We start from the raw sequence: 19,435 nt of genomic DNA on the forward strand, positions 1-19,435 counted from the left end.
CCCTTCCAACTCTATGATTCTATGAATACTTATGAAATCTGAATCAGGAAAGGGTTTCTATGGAATGCTGACAAACTGAGCATGATTTTATTCCAGTTCATCAGCTGATGAGCGAGAGTTAAAACCTGGCATCACTTGAAAGGCATGGTTTGGGGAAAACGGACCAATGGGCCAGCCTTTCCCCACACCTGACATGTAAGAAGCCTGAGAATGAAGGAAAAGGAAGGGAGATAAAGGAGAACGGTCTGCTGCAGTGCTAAGCAGCATATGAAAACCAAGGACTAACTAAGTAGTCCAGGCTTCCTCAACCTTGGCCCTCCAGATGTTTTTGGCCTACAACTCCCATGATCCCTAGCTAGCAGGACCAGTGGTCAGGGATGATGGGAATTGTAGTCTCAAAACATCTGGAGGGCCGAGTTTGAGGAAGCCTGAACTAGTCAGGTAAAATGTAATGAATGTGTTATAAACATGTGACACCAGAGGGTGCTGTAAGAGCAATGTAATGTAATGCATTGAGAGCTATATAACATTTTAAAAGTGTTTTTACAGTCAGTATAGATCCAGCTCAAGAATGAGTTGGACGAAACGTTGCAGGCAACTGAATCAATCCAGAAGGATCCTGACCTTGGAGCCTGCTCCTGATCGCATTCACTTCCGCATGGTTCTTCTCCATCTCGGCCAGCCTTGCGTTGGCTTCAGACAGGTTGTCTTCCAGCTTGCGGACATGAGCATCAGCATTCATCTGCAGAAGACGTGGAGTGGATAGTATATACAGGTAAAGCAAAAAGGTGCTCACATCCTTCTTACCTGTTCAAGAGCACCCAAGTCTTTGCGAACAGGAGAAACTGACCCTACCTTGGACTTCTGGATGGTCTCCATGCTGGCGCTGAGGTCTTCAATCTCAGCCTTCATGACCTGCTTGTCTTTCTCCAGCTTGGACTTCACCCTCTGCAGGTTCTCAAGGTGCTCAGTCATCTCCGCCATGGCGTCCGTGTGCTTCTTGCGGAGGGTGGAAGCCGTGGCCTCACTCTGCAAGGCAGCCTCCTCCAGTTCCCGGCGGAGCTTCAGCAGCTCGGCCTCCCGCTTGCGGTTCTGCTCAATCTGGAGGCAGGAAGGCATAGAGGGAGCGGGTGACCACCCTGACCTTTCATCTGCGTAATGGGTTGAATGGCTCCGCTGTCTTGGCTCATGCATACCTGAGAGGTGGTCGCCCCGCCAGCCTCTTCCAGCCTGTCACTGAGCTCTTCCAGTTCCCGGGAGATGTCGCTGCGCTGCTTCTCAACCTGAAGGAAGTTTGGGAATGAGCACATCTTAATACTGGTTTGTTCATTTAATTTTGCACCTCCAACATGCCTTGATGTCCCCTGGACAGCTCCGGTGTAGTTAGGAATAACAACAACAACAACAACAACAACAACAACAACAACAACACAGTCGTACCTCAACTTATGTATCCCTCTGGATATGGAATCTTCGGGTTATGGCCATGGCAAACCCGGAAGTGTATACTTCCGGGTTTCACCCCGTGTGCATGCGCAGAAGCGCTCAATGGCGCCACATGCATGCGCAGTGTGCACAACTGATTCATGTCATCGGCTGTTGAAAAGGGGGTTAAAAAAAGTTACCTTTGCCCTTATAGAACGTTCTGCTTCAAGTTCTTCCTCCAGCTCTTCGATCCGGGCCTATGAGAAAGACATGCGAGGATCATGAGGCTTGGAGAAGTATTTAGGCACAGAGTAAAAGCGGGGAAGCTAGCAAAGAAGGCTGTTTTTTCTGACTCCCTCTGCCTCTTTCTCTTCTACCTGATGCTCCTTCAGTTTCCTCTGGAGTGTGGAGTTCAGGGACTGCTCATCTTCCACTTTGCCGGTGATGGAGTTGATTTCCATGTCTCGCCTGCAAGGGAAGATGAAGCCACATTGTCCAAAGATTCTGTTGCAGCAACAGAAGGATTCCTATCACCTTGGCCATGTATACCTGGGACAGGGGACCTGTGGCTCTCCAGATATTGTTTGACTCCAACTCCCATCAGCCTTGAACACTATCCATGTAACAATATCTGGAAGGCAACAACTTCCCTATTTCAGATACATGGCAAGGGAGAGGGCCTTCTCTCCCCAGGAAGGTCCGCCTGGCACCTTCACGGATATATTTTCACTGCCAGAAAAAACCTACCTTAGCTCAGTCAATAGAGCATGAGACTCTGAATGTCAGGGTTGTGGGTTTGAGCCCCACGTTGGACAGAAGATCCCAGCATTGCAGGGGGTTGGACAAGATGACCATTGTGGTCCCTTCCAACTCTACAATTCTATTATTCCTCCAGGACTAAGATGATGCTCTCTCTTTTCACTGTTAGGGTACTTGCCAAACCTTCCTGCCGCTAATACAGTGAGGTGTTCTTTTCTACATCTTGATGTGCATTCAGGTTTGCGTTTCTCAAATTAATATTACAATGTATTTATGCTTATGTTTTCAAATATGTTGTAAATCACTTGGAAACATCTGTGTAACAAGCAGTTAGCAAGCTGTGGCCCTCCAGGTGTGGTTGGACTCCAACTGCCACAAACCTAGGGATTATGGGAGTTGGAGTCTAAGGAAAATTAGTATGGCAACAGTTTTTAGTGTCTTCAACTTTTTCTTAGTACATCTTGGTGACGTATTGAATGTGGCTTCCCTCCAGATGCTGTTAGACTCATTCCCACCAGTCCCTGCATGACTAATAGTCATGGGAGTCATGGGAGATGGGAATTGGAGTTCAACAACACCTGGATGTCACCTTGTTGGCTGCCCCAGATATATGGATAGCCCTAAACGGCCTTGGCCCAGTATACCTGAAGGAGCGTCTCCACCCCCATCGTTCGGCCCAAACACTGAGGTCCAGCTCCGAGGGCCTTCTGGCGGTTCCCTCACTGCGAGAAGTGAGGTTACAGGGAACCTAGCAGATAGGAATGCCCTCCTATCAGATGTCAAGGAAATAAACAACTATCTGACTTTTAGAAGACACCACCTGTTTAGGGAAGTTTTTAATGTTTGATGTTTTATCGTGTTTTTAATATTCTGTTGGAAGGCAAGCAGAGTGACCGGGGAAACCCAGCCAGATGGGCAGGGTTGTTTATTATTATTATTATTATTATTATTATTATTATTATTATTATTATTATTATTATTTTCTCTGCTGGCCAGCCCACAGTTCACTCCTACTTTAATTCCCAATCGCCTTCCTTGCTGTGTGGCATGCCTGATCCACCCCCTCACTCACTTCTTGACCACCTCCTCCAAATCAAGCTTTGCCCTTTCCATCTCGTTGAGGTTCTCAATGGTCATCTTTAAGTCGCCCTCAGCCTTGCGGCGGGCCTTCTCCACCTCAGCACGAATCTTCTTCTCCTGCTCCCAGTTGTCCTCCAGCTGTTGGAGAAATCAACCCAAAAGTGAATTAAAGGGAAGCAAAGCAAAGAGGACGATGGGAAGGGACCACTGAGGTGAACACATGACATTCCTTTGGTGCAACAGAAAGGAGACACACCACGGGAAGGCAGTGTGGGGTAGTGGAGTGCCAGACTAGGACCTCGGGAGATGAGGGTCCAAACCCCCGCTCAGCCCTGAAGCTCCCAGGGGGACTGTGTGGGCCAGTGTCACGGACTGGCTGGATACAGAGGAATGGTGGAACCAACTGGGGAAACCCAAGGGCTCAGTGCTGGTGGTGGGACCACGAGGAGTGGTCAGAGGGAGAAGAGAGAGAAGCTTGGGAGGAGGAGGTGTCGGAAGCTGAAGAGGTCACAGGGTTTGGTGAGCAGGGAGAGTCTGTGGCAGAGAGCAGTCCAGAAGCAGAAGCAGAGGCAGAAGCAGGGGCTGGAGAAGAGGGGGTTGCCAAGAGGCAGAGATGAGCCAGGTCGCTAAAGAAGGTAGGGAGTCTCCCCCTCCTGCTGTGACCAGCTCTCTCTGCCTTCGCCGGTCTCCCAGAACACAAAGAGGAATGAAGAGGGTGGAACAATCTATTTTGCTTGCCCTGAATCTACTATATGTTATTGGGGCTCCTGGAGGTCACAAGTCCCTCCCTCTGCGTGTGTGTGTGTGTGCGCACACACACACCTGCGCTTTTGCTAATGCCACATGGTTTCCAGTCACATATCCACTGCGCATAGGGTGGGACAGTGTAGAATCTCGAGGCGTTATTCGCATGGCAAGTGCCATAGCCCAATGGCAGATCAAGACAGCACCCCAGTCGACCAATCGGTACTGACCTCATGTATCTGAGTGCTAAGTTTGCTGTTGTTTTTGGTGAGATGATTCACTTTGTCCTCCTCAGCCTGAAGGTCGTCCAGCGTTTTCTAAGGAGAGACGGAGAACAAGGGTATCTTGTCATGGCCAAAGGAAACTAAAGAGAAGCCAAGGGGACCTGATCTGGCCATCCAATAAATTTTTCTGGCTCTCGAAATTTTGGCAGAAGTGACACACACACACACACACACACACACACACACACACACACACACACACACCAATAGACACAGCACAGGAGTTGGCAGAGAGGTTTGAATCTCTCACCCCAGCCCAGCGCCCTGATGGGAATTCACATTGTCCCCTTCTTGGTAGGATGGGGCAAATTGGTCTTTTCCAATCTTGAATGCAGTTCCCACATTTCTGCAGCAATTTGCAATTTCGGTTTTTTTTTATAAAAAAAAATCAGGTAAATTCAGCTGCATTTTAAGTGAGAAAGGTAAAGGTAAAGGACCCCTGACAGTTAAGTCCAGTCGCAGATGACTAGGGTTGCGGCCCTCATCTCGCTTTACAGGCCGAGGGAGCCGGTGTTTGTCCGCAGACAGTTTTTCCAGGTCATGTGGCCAGCATGACTAAGCTGCTTCTGGTGCAACGGAACACTGAAACCAGAGCAGCGCACAGAAACGCCGTTTACCTTCCCGCCGGAGCTGTATCTATTTATCTACTTGCACTTTTTTGTGTGCTTCCGAACTGCTAGGTGAGAATTGTTCCTAATAAACACCTGCAACAAACTACGTTTCCCAGCATTCTTTGGAGGAAGCCATGCCTGTCAAAGTGGTATAGCAGTGCCTTAAATGTATAATGCAGATGTGGCACAAGGTCCTCTGAAAGAGATTTACTCAGAAAGGCAGCCTAAAAATATTTATCTTTTTTGTTTTGTTTTGTCTTTATGGTACAGCTTGTGACTGGGCTTTCTTACCTGGTGCAACTCCTCCAGAGCCCGCTTCTCCTTCTGGAGTTTGGTGACAGAGTCTTCCCGTGCCGAAAGGTCCGTGGTCAGGGTTCTGACTCTGTGGTCCAAAGCCTGGGGGGGGAGGGAGACCTCTTAATGTAGGCCCAACCAGGACTCTGTTTGTTTAGCCATTGCAAAATCCAAGACCAGCCGCCAACCGAAAGAGGGAACCTGCCATTTTATCAGGATCCCACAAGATCGAAACTCAAATCTCTGGCACTGAACCTTATCCACTCTCCTTCTTTGGATTACTGTATTTTAATATTTTGTTGGAAGCCGCCCAGAGTGGCTGGGGGAACCCGGCCAGATGGGCGGGGTATAAATAATAAATTATTATTATTATTATTATTATTATTATTATTATTATTATTATTATTATTATTATGTTTTAAGCAGAAGTTATGAACTGTTGAAAAGCCACAGGTTCCCCCCATCTCAGTAGCAACCTGTCAGAGGTTCTTGCGACTACTCTAGAGTAACAACACTCCACATGCTTGTCTTTAAACAGCTTTTTATTAGTGCAGGCTATTTACAGTGAGCTGGGTATGTACAACATGTCTGCTCGGTCCGATGCAGAATCCGGCACTGAACCGCCCCTTGACTTCCTCCAACATAAGAGTCTTGGGACAGCAAACCTCCTTCCCCTCCTTCTCCTGCGTAATTCCGGAACCGGAGGAAAGGGTCTACGCTCCATGTTTTCCTTCTCCCCCCTTTCCCCCCCTCTCTTCCTCCCTCCTGTGTAGCAGGGGCTCTCCCGTGCTGCCAGAGCCCTGGCCCTCTCTCTCCACTTCCTGGCTGCTCTCCTCAGCTTCCTCGCTGTCATTGCTGCTTGGGGAGGAGCTGCTTCTGATGAGAGGGGGAGGGACTCTATACTCTCGTCCCCTTACACAACCCAAGAGTCTGCATCGAGAAAGGGTGTCAAAAACAGATTTCCCGCATGGCGCCAGATTCAAGGAAGACTTACCTGCTTCTCCTTCTCTGTCTTGGCGAGGGTGGTTTCTAGGCCCTCAAGGTCCCTCTTGAGATCCGTGAGCTCTCCCTCCAGTTTGCGCTTGTTGGCACCCAGAGATGCCGCTGCGCCTTCCTCCTCCTCCAAGCGCTCTTTCATATCTGAGATCTGACTCTCCAGGTCCATCTTGGATTTCATCATTTGGGTCAGGCGTTCCTCAGAATCCATCAGATTCTCTTGCTCCTGAAAGGGGAGAGGCAAACGGTGACCCAAGGACCAGCCAGTCCTTCCTGGATGCTACCGCCACATCCCTCCAATGAAGCTGAATGTGGGAAGATTCGGGACAGATCAAATAAAGGACTCCCCGCGGTACAGTGTTAAACTCCCACAAGAGGCGGTCATCAATTTGGGGGGCTTTAAAAGAGGATTTAGATAAATTCATGGAGGAGAGGGCCATTCAGTGGTTACCAGCCATGATGGCTATGCAGCGCCACCCCAGCTGGAGCAGAGGCGTAGCAAGGTAAGGTGGTACCCGGTGCGAAAAAATTTTTTGTCACCCCCCCACTGCAATTCTTGGGGACGTTGCCAAGAGTTGCTGAGCTTATTTTAGGGAGGGTACCCCAAAGTTGTTGAGCTTTTTTTTTAGGGAGGGTTGGTCAAGAAACAGATACGCCAGCATATCTGACCACATAAATCTTAGAATTTTGAAGTGTCAGGCATAGCTCTAGTGGCTTTAGCCCAAACGTAGCAGAGTTTTCCTGCACAGCGCAGAAGCTAGTTGAGGTGGAAATGACTAGTCGGCTAGACGCAGAATAACTATTTACAGGATTTATTAAAAGAAAAGAAAACCAGCAGAGTTTCTGCATACAAAGCAAAGCAAAATAAATCCTCTCTGTCTCTCTCTCTCCAACCACACGCAGCACTCCTACTCCTAACACCCAACAAGAAACAACTGTGCTAGCATTCCTAGATAACAGAGTTCAGTGCTGGTCATTAACCAATGAGAGAGTTGTTGCCAGGCCAGGCAGACCTTGGCTTTCTGCCAAGAGTAAATTGCCACTGCCTTGAGTTAATTGTGTGAAGCAAGAATCTGTAAGTTTCCCATGAGAACCAATTAACAGAAACTGAACAATAAAACCGTGACAGCGCCGCCAGCAGGGGAGGCGAGTACCGCCCACAAGTGCTGTCAGCGCTGCTTGCCGATCGCGGAAATCTGACTGCCGAACACATAAAACTGCCCGCCGGAGGGTGCCAGGATGATCGCCGGGCATATTTGCGTGGTCAGCGGACAGATTTTCACAACGACAATTGCACCAACCGTGAAAATACACCCGCCGGGGGTGCGCACCCCCCCTTGTGATGTCCCTGAGCTGGAGGCAGTGCCATTTGCTGGAAGCCACAGGACGGGAGGCAGCTGATGCGTTCAGGTCCTGCTTATGGGCTTCCCACAGGTGTGTGTGGTTGACCACTGGGAGAACAGGATGCTGGGCTAGATGGAGCCTTGGACTGGTCCAGCAGGCTCTTCCATAGCTGCCAAGTTTTCCCTTTTTTCACGAGGAAGCCTATTCAGCATAATGGAAAATCCCTTAAAAAAAGGGATAACTTGGCAGCTATGGCTCTTCTGATGTTCAGTGCCCCTCCTTCAAACTATTTGTTATAGAACATCTTACACAAGTTCTGGTGGGGGAACGGGACACCACAGCAGCCATTTGGCAGGAGAACTTTCCAGTGTGTTTGGGTGGTGGACAAGGTTTAAGCCAGGCTTCCTCAACCTCCAGATGTTTTGAGACTACAATTCCCATCATCCCTCACCACTGGTCCTGCTAGCTAGGGATCATGGGCGTTGTAGGCCAAAAGCATCTGGAGGGCCGAGGTTGAGGAAGCCTGGTTTAGGCAAACCATGCATTATACCTGAAGGAGCGTCTCCACCCCCATCGTTCTGCCCGGACACTGAGGTCCAGCGCCGAGGGCATTCTGGCGGTTCCCTCGCTACGAGAAGCCAAGTTACAGGGAACCAGGCAGAGGGCCTTCTCGGTAGTGGCGCCCACCCTGTGGAACACCCTCCCACCAGATGTCAAAAAGAAAAACAACCACCAGACTTTTAGAGGACATCTGAAGGAAGCCCTGTTTGGGGAAGCTTTTAATGGTTGATGGATTTCTGTATTTTAATATTTTGTTGGAAGCCGCCCAGAGTGGCTGGGAACCTGGCCAGATGGGCGGGGTATAAATAATAAATTATTATTATTATTATTATTATTATTATTATTATTATTATTATTATATAAAGACACCACCATGTCTGCTGTCTCTCATTCCAAAGGAAACACGAACGCTGCATAAGCGCCTGGAACCCCTAGAATCTTGCAGCGCTCGATATGCATCAATCTGATGTCATTACTTGAGTTCAAGGATGTGATGCGAGACGGATTGGGGGCATGGCCCGGGAAGAGTTCCAAGGGCCAGCTAGAGAGGCCTGGGGACCATATTCCTCCCACAAGCCAGAGCTTTCTCACCCCAGCCCTGGAAAGTGTTTTGGTGACTCACGGCCTGCAGCTGGATAGTCAAGTCATTCTTCTCCTGGATGAGGCTGTTTGTCTTTTCTTCCAGCTCTTTGACACGGTCCATCAGCTCCTGCGTCTTTGACATGGCGCTCCTCAGTTCCTCCTCCTTTGCTTTCATTTCCTCCTCTTGCCGGGCCACATTCAGCAGAGGTTTGACCTATGGGAAGGAGACCCGGGGCCACAAAGTGAGCATTATTGCCATAATAACTCAGCAAATCAAAATTCTTAGATCCAGGCTTGCTCTTCCACAAATGGTCAAGTTCCTTCCCATTGCAGAAGGATCTTTTATCCAGCAGAGGGTCCAACTTCTGATGGGGGGGGGGGAGAGGTGAACTTTGCCAGTTCCTCCTCTAACCAACATCACCTCCTACTTTGTTCCACAGGATCTTCTGGAACAGATGTGAGAGAGATGTAGGCATTGCCAAAGAGGCAATTTTAAAAATGATTTGGAACACAATGAACACTCAGATGGAGGCTAAATGTTTTATTAAATAGCCCCCCAAAAAGCTACAAAGCACTGTTATTCTCTTATTCAGTCTTTGGTTTCTGGGGACTTTGTCAACAACAGGTGTGAAGCCTGAAGATGGTATTGGAGGGGTAACTTGTGCACAGAACTTCTGAGGTCCAGCCTTTTGCAGCAGTTCTCCCTAACAAATGTGTTTCGGGGGCTTCTATACATCAGTTCCAACCAAAGTAAATGATGCTGTTACAGAAGCCATAGCTGGTGTTTGGCTAGCACATCCACTGCCCACCAGAATGAAAAACTAACCAATATTGGCAGGAAGCTAACAAAAAAAACACCTCCCTTATTCCAGGTGCTTTATTCCAGCCTTATCTTAAAAGATTATCATCCTCACACAGTGCCAACTCAATACTACGAGGTTATGGCATAAACAGAATGAGTCACTTAAAGGCCCAAACACGCAGGATTTCTAAGTATTACGGGGGCATGTGAGCAGCAAACACTGGGCACCACCTGAAGCTCCTCAAAATAACATAATCTTCCTCAATATGACACTACAGCGCAGGGCGGAATTAAGAAGGGGACGGGGAATAGCCTTCCTTCCAATTCCACCAGCGTTTTGCTCACAGGATCTCTGGATCCAAGCCATTCTGGGTTGTTTGGGTTGGATTTTAACTACTTATGGTGAGCTGCTTTGGGGTCTCCCTGCTGAAAAACCACGTACCTGTTCATTTTTAAATATAAAAACAAATGAAAGGAAACCTCTTATTTTGGTTAATTAACAAAACTAATAAACTGCTAAATAGAAATAAATCTCAGGAAGCAGTGCAATTTTTTTAAAAAAATACATTTTGCACTTCACATGGGTCCCAAATTGTTTCTGCAAAACCCCAGGATGTTCCTTCAGATGGGAAATGGCTCCTTCCCTTTTGCCTTGTCAATAATTAACCGAAACTCACAATGAGACTCCTTAGCATCAAACAAAGGGGCTGATAAAGTCTCATCCTGTTTTCTTGTTTTCCAGAATTGCCCTGGTCACCAACCCAGCTCCTCCCTCTTGGACCCACAATGCTGAGCTGGGTTGCTTCGCCTCACCTTGTTATAGAGCTTCCACCAGCCCCAGTACCGCATCTGCAAGAAGTTGCGGACATTCCTCTGGATAAGCATCAGGCCCAGCCTGCAATGGAAGGAAAGATGGGTTGCAGAGTCCGTCCTCACCTGGAGGTACCTAGGTTCCCTGCCCCTTGATTTAACCCAACCAGTAGATTCTTACCCTTACCACCCCACCTATAATGGGACTACATTAATAGGTGGGCTGAGCCACCCACCTGTCTTATCACCTGACACCATCATGCAGAGGCGACCTCAAAGTGCCCATCAGTGGAGTGCCACTCAGCTGATTGGTGCCAGTCTATACAGGGGCTGCTCACAGTACCTATCAGCTGATCGCTGCCGAGAGCAGCCCATTAGTGGGGAACTCCCTTGTGATGCTGAGCTAAGCCACTTCTTTACCTGCCATCACATATGGGACAGTGCCTGAAGCGGGGGCCAGTTGCAGGTCAGTGATAACTCACATGGCATTAGTGATGCTAACTATTGATTCAAAGAAACAAAGCTCAGGAGACTAGGCTTAGTGAGAACAGCAACTCTTCCCGGTAGGTCTTGCCCCAATGAGGCAATTGTAAGGACTGACGGTCCCCTCCTTCCCACCGCTTCCTAAGACGCCTACTCCCCTGGTTCTTTCCCAAGCATTCTGAGACTCCGCCAAAAGTCTGTCTCTGCTCTGCCCTCTGCACACCTCTTCTGGTCCTGGGAGACCAGGCGGGAGGGCAGTTTGTAACAGCAAGAGGAGGAGACCCATTGCCTTCTTCAGCAGACATCTCATCTCTGCCTCTTGCCCACCCCCCCAAATCCTCGCCAGCTTCTGCTTCTGACTCTGGACTGCTCTCTGCCCCAGCCTCTCCCTGCTCACTAAACCCTGTTACCTCTTTAGCTTCCGACACCTCCTGCTCCCTCTTCTGCCTCTGACCACTCATCAATGTCTCACCATCAACCCCTGGGATCTGAACCTTCTTCCCTTTTGGGTTCCCCGGCTGGTGCCTCCCAACATTCCTCTGCATTCAGCCAGAGACAGGGGTGGGTGTGTTGGAGGGCAATGGCTTTTCCAGATCTAATTAGGACCCTTGCTAAGCACAATTAGGCCAGCAGGCTGGGGGTTCCCCATCCCCTGATTTAAACTGGAATGGGGTTGGGGTTTCCTGGCTCACAGAGTCCCCTCACTGGCACCACCCTGAACTGTGTTAGCCAGGCCCAGCACCACAAGCTACAAGGGTTTCTCCCCAGGAGCAAAGGGCTGATACAGAGGGCAAGGGAAGCACTACCTTCTGTCTAGCATCTTCTTGAACTCAATCCTCATCAGGAAGCCCCGGCCCCTGCACTGTAGCATGGTCATGATCTTTGCCAATCGGTCGTCTCGCATGTCTTCCAACTTGGCCAAGATTCCAGCGCGAAAGAAGACCTTTGAAAGCAAGGAGCCGCACGCCCATCAAGACACTGGCAGGAGAATGATCGCACAGCCAGCTCACCCTGCAAAGCTCTGTTTCACACATGATTCTCGAAGGATACAGAGACCACTTCTTCTACAAGAAGCCGTGGACAGGGGGGAAACAGCTCCCCTCAAAGGGAACAGTAAGGCCAGACTGAAGCCTGCCGTGCCGTACCTTTGTATGCCCAATTTTGTACTCATTCTCTCCCAGGTCCAGAGATCCCAGGAGAAGTTCTGAGGCCTTCTTGTTGTCCACGAATCCCTGAGGGATCACGTTGGGGTTCAGCACCTGGTACCTGACAAGAGAAAGACACAAGTGGCCACTGAGAGGCTTTCAAGAACCAAAATCTGGTGGCTGGTGAGCCACAGAACAGCTAAGCAAAGTGACGGGGGGGGGAGTAATGGCCAGTAAGGCAACACAGATGGGGACCAGCCTTGGTCTGCCAGCTCCTCAACCCAGCCAATCACGGGAGCTACTCGAGAGAGGAGGGATAAGGCATGGAGTGCATCGTGGCAGGACATGGGATGAACTCTGCTGCCATGCATCTCACCACACTGAGTTCCCACAGCCCCCTCCTCTCTTTTGTGCTAAGTTCCAGCGATCTGCTGGGTTCGGATGCTTGAAGAGCCACAATGCCTCATCTTCTGGCTGGACCAAGCCAGCAGGAAATCACACTGAGCAAACTGGAGTTTATTAGCAAAAACAGGATCTACACAGGAGTGTCCGACTGAATTAGCACAGCAGCTCATCTCCAGTAAGACTTGCTCCTATGCAGCAGCTGCAGAGACTGAAGCTGCCTGCGTCCCCACAGATGCCTAAGTCCCCATCTTTCCATGGGTTTTCCCCCAAGCAGCCAGAGACTGCGCCTGCACATCGCCAATCTCTCCTCCGCCCTCTTCAGCCCTCTTCTGAGGGGAGAGAGACTTTCTGCAGGCAATGGCTTTTCCACCTGCCCTGCCCCACCCTCCAGCCCCAGACCATGATTTTGAGAAGCAACTGGGAAGAGAGTAGCTCAGGGATAGCTCTTAAAGATAATTTTATGGGTTGTGTGTTCTCATTTCTCAATCTGATCCTTTTGCGTGGTCGTTTTGTGGTATTTTATGCGTTGTGATTTGCTGTTATTTTATTGATTATAAATTAGTAGCTCTTTATTGTAATTGATAAGTATAAACTGTAACTCTTTATTGTAATTGATAAGTATAAACTGTATAAATTATTATTTCCTGATGCTTAATTTCACTGTTTGCTATTGGATTCTAAGGGATTGTCAAATACCTTGCTTTATTTGATATAAGCTGCTTATTTTAAAGTTACTGTGACTTTTCACATAGTATCTAATTGTTACTATTGTTGCAGGAATTTATGTATAGGTGGGGGGGGGCTGCCCCCCAGCAGATATCCTGCACATGAAGCCCACTACCAAAATCCGCACAATCACTTTGTGACTTTTGTGATTTGTCCCCACAAAGCACTTCATCACAGTTTCTTCCTATTTATTCAAAGGGCCTCTGCAGCACAATACCAAATGTATCAATTCACTGATAAATGTACCTATGTCCTGGCTCACTGGGAAAACTTCAGAAATTCATATAGACATGTGAGCTCAGCTACTCAGCAGCCCCTCTGCCTGAGTGATAATCCCTGGGATCCTGATACCCGAGTGCCAGACAAGTAGCCATTCCAGAAATAACAAACCCAGATGAAGACAAAAGGGTGCGCTTAACTTGGATGGGAAACAGGGAAATGTAAATATATATTTTGTTTCACTTGAGGGATGTTTGGTGGAGGGCAAGGGGAGGCATGGGGCAGGGTCCAGGATGCTCAGATTACTGCCACCAGACCTCCCCTTTCATGATGTAACCATGATGTATTTATTAGTGATGTAGTTTGGGGGGTGTAACATGGGGATTAGCAGCTAATAAAAGTTTGGGTTCTCTTTTGTACGGGGCTTCCATCTTGTTTCACCTGGTGGCAGGTGGGAGTCCTGTCGCGACAGTCTTCAATAAAGACCAAGCCCACTGGCTGCTGTTTTGCTCTGTTATTCCTGGCTGGTATCCTTGTTAGTTTTTTTTGTCCAAGGGAGGCCCTCAGATTTCTCCGTTAACACTATTAATGTTTGATGTTCTATTATTATTATTATTATTATTATTATTATTATTATTATTATGAAAGCCGCCATAAGTGGCTGGGGCAACCCAGTCAGATGAGCGGTGTATAAATATAAAAGACCAGGATGGAGGGCAGCTTGTTGAAGCAGGAGGGGGAGATACCTGTGACTCTTCACTAGCCTGTCTCATCTCTGCTACTTGGCCTCTCTCCTCTCTTGCTTCAGCCTCTGCTTCTGACTCTGCTTCTGGACTGCTGTCTGCCACAGACTCTCCCTGCTCACCAAACCCTGTGACCTCTTCAGCTTCCAACACTTCCTCCTTCCAAGCTTCTCTCTCTTCTCCCTCTGACCACTCCTCATCGTCCCACCACCCCTCCCTAGGCTCTGAACCTTTTTCCCCTGGGGGTTCACCAGCTGCTTCCTCTCACCGTTCCTCTGTGTCCAATCAGTCCTTGACACCTGCACCTCCTTAGCAGCTACTACTGAGAAGTGGGTGCAACAAACACTCCACCCATAGCTCTGCTGGGGCTGGAGGAGAATTTTGTTCAGTCTGATTGTTGTTTTATAAGCAATCCATCTAAGTGGCAGCTCCAGCCAACATGGCCAATGACCAGGCCAGGTGGGGTTGTAGCTCATCAACACCAGGAGAGTGACAGGCATTCCATCCCCACCCTAGAAATGGATGGCATATCATCAGTGACAATATTCACCTTTGCTTGAACTCAGGGTACTGCAACCTGTTGGGGAAACCTTTCCGGCAAATACGGATACCTTCCAAAACGCCGTTACATGCCAGTTGGTGCAAAATCAGGTGCGCATCCACCACACCTGCAAAAGACAGAGCACAATGTTTCCATATCACAGCTGCAAGAGCTAAAACTGCTGTGGGGCTGTTGCTTGATTGCTTGAACGAGACTGGCTCAAGTCTGGGCCAAGTGAATTAGGATGCTACCTTGAAAGCTGTAAGGGGGAAGGCTTATAGGGAACAGCCCCCCCCCCAATCAGGTCGAGTTCCTCGCAGAGCAGTAAGTCAAGCACAGGATCAGATTACAAGAGCCAGAAAAACGGAAAGGGAGAGCCAAGGCTCTGGCAGCCTCAGAGAGCCCCTGCTCCAAGGGGAGGGAGAGAGAGCGGTGGAGGAAGGGACCGGCAAACAGTCAGAAGGGAGGCCATTCCACCCAACGCTGGAATTGAGACGAACGGCTCCCCGTAGGAGCAAGGGGACGCGCTTTGGGGTTCCCAGGCTGTTATGTTGGGCGCGAAACAGAAAGCAGCCATTGCGAGATTCTGACTCAGACTGAGGCAGGCATGATTTATGGACACTTTGCACTGTAAATAATATGCACAAATAAAAACATCTTAAAGACAAGCAGATGTGGAGGGTCGTTACTCAGGAGTAGCCACAACAACCCCTGACAAAAGCTAAATAAGAGGTACTCAAGCAAATGGTGAAGTGCTGGAGGGAAGGGATCTCGAATCAGAGCTCCTGGGAGCCAGTCTTTTTGGATGCTTTGCTTCCCGTGCCACAGTATGCTGGCAATTCACCAAGCCAAGTGGACTATGCTCCATGAACAAAATGTTTCAGCCTGAATGCAGTCAACTGACCCCCTCACAAGTCAACTGGGACAACACGGGGGGTGGGGAATATTGTCTCCTCTTCTGCCCAAATGGTTTTTTTAGAATTCGGGATGCTGCTGATATGAATAACTTAACTTATTCATAAAAGCAGCATCCCGTATTCTAAACAACCATTACATCTGTGCAAGAAAGGACCATGTGTTTGCGAGGAATGGATAGCTGCTGCATCTTTCTGGAAAGGAAAAAAAAATGGAAGAGGATGCACAGTCTTATTCATTATTTTAGTAACTGCTTGTTTGTTTTCTCAGTGAAATATACTCGGAGTCCTGTAGTGACTTCATGCTCTTTATTGCAGCTTGTAAAACAGTGAATGAAATGCCCCCCCAAACCTCAGGCTTTTATATACATTCTTTACACAATGAGTCCCGTCTGATTGGCTGATTCTGCTTCCTTCCTGGAGCCTGACTGATCTTCTCCTGCAAGCCAATCAGTTGTTGCATTCTAGGATCCTACTTGCCTATTGTTCTAGGATCCAAGCTTAGTACATAACACTTGGGCTTTCCTAGAGCATTAGGACTGAACTTCTTCTGCCCTGTTAGACTGTGGGATTGGTTTAAAATGCATTTTACTTTTGTAAACTGTTTTGTGACATTCCTTTGAATGCAAGCAGTACAGAAGTACGATCAAGAAAATGAATAAAAAAATGATCTGGCTTAGAACCGATGACTTCCCTCTTCCTCTTTCGTTTGTTATTTACAATGTGCTGAATGGTTATTTAACCAGCCCTCCTTATACACCTTTTTCTATATTGACAATTTTTTTTAATTAAAAAAACTTTATTAATGTCAAAAGAAAAAGTCAAGAAAAACAATACAAACCAGTAATATCAATAAAAACATATATCACATTTCGTTATTGAGTCTTCTTTATCCCTTTTTTCCCTCCCCACCCTTATCCCTCCCCGCCCTTATCCCTCCCCCCATATTTCTCCCCGTGTTTCAAGCTTATCTTTTTGTACCATAAGGTCTTAACATACCAAAATTCATTGAATTGAAAAAGGTAAGTAATATATACATGCTGTATTAACAAAGTTATATATCATTTTAGTGAATTGTTCATAACAGAGTTGTTAGACGTCTAAGATTATATTTGGTTTTTCCAGTTTTTCCTTAATATAGTTAAAAAAGGGTACCCAATTTTTTTTATATCTTCTGAGTTCTTTCCTCTAGTTTCTTCATAATGTTTTGCTAAATTATAATAATTAAATAATTTTATTTGCCAATCTTCTTTGCTCGGGATTTCCGGGGTTTTCCAATTTTTTGCGACTAATAATCTGGCGGCTGCTGTCGCATAGCTGATTACACACCTATCATTTGTTTGTATGTCCTCAGGCATCATTCCAAGGAGGAACATTTCGGGACTTTTCTTAAAGGAATATTTTAGCATTTTTTAAAATTCCTTATATAGCATTTCCCAAAAGTCCTTAATTACACTACAATTCCACCACATGTGGATAAATGTTCCAACCTCCTTTCCACACCTCCAACACAGGTTGTTAACCCCTGGGTACATTTTGGACATTTTTAGTGGGGTCAAGTACCATCTATTCTGCATCTTTAAGATGTTTTCCTTTAGGTCGTAATTTGGTGTAAAATTTGAATCTTTCTTCCACAGGTTTTCCCATTTCTGCACTGGGATAGCTTTCCCCAGGTCTTGACCCCACTTAATCATGTATTCCTTCGTCATTTCTTCCTCTGTTTTCCATTTTAGGATTATCTGATATAAATTTTTTATTAATTTGGTCTTTTTCACTAATAATATTTCCTCAAATTTTGACATTTCACCGTCAACCCCCAATTTTTTATCAATTTGTAGTATTTGGTTAATTTCAAAATATTGTAACCAGGTGGTCAGTAGGTGTTTTATTTCTGCATATTCTTTTAGTTTTAAGGTTCCCTCTTTTTCTTCCAATAATAATCTATATGTGGGCCAGTTGTTGTCCATATTAGTTCTTTTTACGGCAACTAATTCTAATGGTGAAAGCCACCATGGAGTCTTTGGCTCGAAAAACCTTTTATATTTCTGCCATACTAGATGCAAAGATTTCCTAATTAGGTTGAACATAAAGACGTTCTTTTTTTCTATTTTATCTTTCATTAAATAACGGTGCCAGCCAAAGGCTAGCCCTTGGCCCTCCAGATCTAAAAGGTCCGTATTTTTGAGTTCCACCCATTCTTTAATCCATGCAATCGCAGCCGCATCGTGATATATTTCAAGATCTGGGAGACCAAAGCCTCCCCTATCTCTATGGTCTATCATGATTGTGTATCTCACCCTCGGTCTTTTCCCTTCCCAAATAAATTTCATAATATCCTTTTTCCATTCCTCAAAGATTTTGTCCTTCCCCAAAATTGGTAAATTTTGAAATAAATAATTCATTTTAGAGACAACACACATTTTGATTAGAGAGATTCGACCCATTAACGATAATTTCAATTTTCTCCATTCTTCCATATTTGCTTTTATCTTTTTCCACATTACTCTATAATTTTCCTGTACAAGATCTATTCCTTTTATTGTTGTTTGGATGCCAAAATATTTCAATCTTTTATCAATTTTTAGGCCTGTTTTTTCTTGGAGTATCTGTTTTTCTTTAATTTCCAAATTTTTCACCAACATTTTGGTTTTCTCATAATTTATTTTTAATCCCGCTAATCTGCCAAATTCATTTATTTTCTTAATTGCAGAGGGTATACTTTGGAGTGGATCTTCGGTGGTTATAATTATGTCATCTGCATAAGCCTTTACCTTAAATTTTTTATTGCCAATTACTATGCCCTTAATAGTTTCTTCTTGCCTTATATTTTTTAATAGAATCTCTAATGATAATATAAAAAGAATAGGCGACAAGGGGCAGCCTTGCCTTGTGCCTCTTTTGATATTTATTTTATTGGTTGATCTTCCGTTTATTAATATCTTGGCTCCTTGGGTTTTATAAATTGCTTTTATTGCTTTCTCCATTCGTTCTCCCAAATTTAAATTTTCTAATGTTTTTATCATGAATGCCCAAGATACTCTATCGAAAGCCTTCTCGGCATCGATTGATAGAATGGCTGCCTGTTTATCTCTTCTGTTTTCAAGGCATTCCAAAATATTTACAATGTTTCTAATATTGTCCTTTGCAAATCTACCCTTTACGAATCCAGCTTGATCTTTGTGTACTAATTCTTCCAGAATTTTATTTAATCTACCTGCCAAAAATTTTGCGAATATCTTATAATCCGAATTTAGAAGAGAGATTGGTCTGTAATTAGATGGTAAATCTGTGTCTGTTTGTGTTTTAGGTATTAATGTGATCTGTGCTTCTGTCCATGATTTGGGGATCCTCCCCCTTATAAATATGTTGTTCATAACATCCCTGAGTGGGGTTAATATTATTTCCTGGAGTTCCTTATAATATTCTGCAGGTAGCCCGTCTGGACCTGGAGTCCTCCCATTTTTCATAGATTTTATTGCTTCTGTTATTTCCATTAATGTAATTTCTTTATTTTAAAATGTCATTTTTTCTGATGGGATCTTTGGAAGCTGATATTTTTTAAAATATTCTTCAATCTCTTGGCTACCTGCCTCTTCTTTTTGGTATAGAGATTCAAAAAATTTATAGAATACTTTCCTGATTTCCTCCGTCTTATCAAATTTTTTTCCCCCTGATTTAATTCTACTTATTATTTTTTCATTTTCCCTCTTTTTAATCTGCCAGATCAATAATTTACTTGGTTTATTTGCCCACTCAAAATATTTATATTTCCAAAATTTTAATTTTCGTTCCATCTCTTGATCAATTGTCTTTTCAAATTCTGTTCTCAACTATATTGACAATTTTTTAAAGGGAAAGAAGAACAGCAAAGCCCCATACCGGATTGCTTGAACTCATTAGGAACGATGCAGCGGACGAAATGAGGGGCTGTGCTGTGCAAGGTGGTCATCAGCTTGTTCAACTGCTC

General features: G+C 46.0%; 1 protein-coding gene across 1 annotated transcript in view; it reads right to left on the bottom strand.

The window, feature by feature from the left end:
- MYH16 (myosin heavy chain 16) overlaps positions 1 to 19,435 on the bottom strand; it is a 71,086-nt gene that overhangs the window by 23,798 nt on the left and 27,853 nt on the right. Inside the window, exons 16-30 of the mRNA XM_088656748.1 lie at positions 19,348 to 19,435; positions 14,564 to 14,681; positions 11,921 to 12,041; positions 11,582 to 11,718; positions 10,296 to 10,377; positions 8,721 to 8,894; positions 6,192 to 6,419; positions 5,195 to 5,299; positions 4,239 to 4,325; positions 3,257 to 3,402; positions 1,803 to 1,893; positions 1,626 to 1,682; positions 1,197 to 1,283; positions 856 to 1,101; positions 625 to 742 (exon numbers count right to left, since the gene is read on the bottom strand). Coding sequence (XP_088512874.1) covers positions 625 to 742; positions 856 to 1,101; positions 1,197 to 1,283; positions 1,626 to 1,682; positions 1,803 to 1,893; positions 3,257 to 3,402; positions 4,239 to 4,325; positions 5,195 to 5,299; positions 6,192 to 6,419; positions 8,721 to 8,894; positions 10,296 to 10,377; positions 11,582 to 11,718; positions 11,921 to 12,041; positions 14,564 to 14,681; positions 19,348 to 19,435 — 1,885 coding nt within the window. The remainder of the gene's footprint in view (positions 1 to 624; positions 743 to 855; positions 1,102 to 1,196; positions 1,284 to 1,625; positions 1,683 to 1,802; positions 1,894 to 3,256; positions 3,403 to 4,238; positions 4,326 to 5,194; positions 5,300 to 6,191; positions 6,420 to 8,720; positions 8,895 to 10,295; positions 10,378 to 11,581; positions 11,719 to 11,920; positions 12,042 to 14,563; positions 14,682 to 19,347) is intronic.

Source organism: Zootoca vivipara, chromosome 13 (genome assembly GCF_965207765.1).
Source record: "Zootoca vivipara chromosome 13, rZooViv2.hap1.1, whole genome shotgun sequence".
NCBI classification, from domain to species: Eukaryota; Metazoa; Chordata; class Lepidosauria; order Squamata; family Lacertidae; genus Zootoca; species Zootoca vivipara.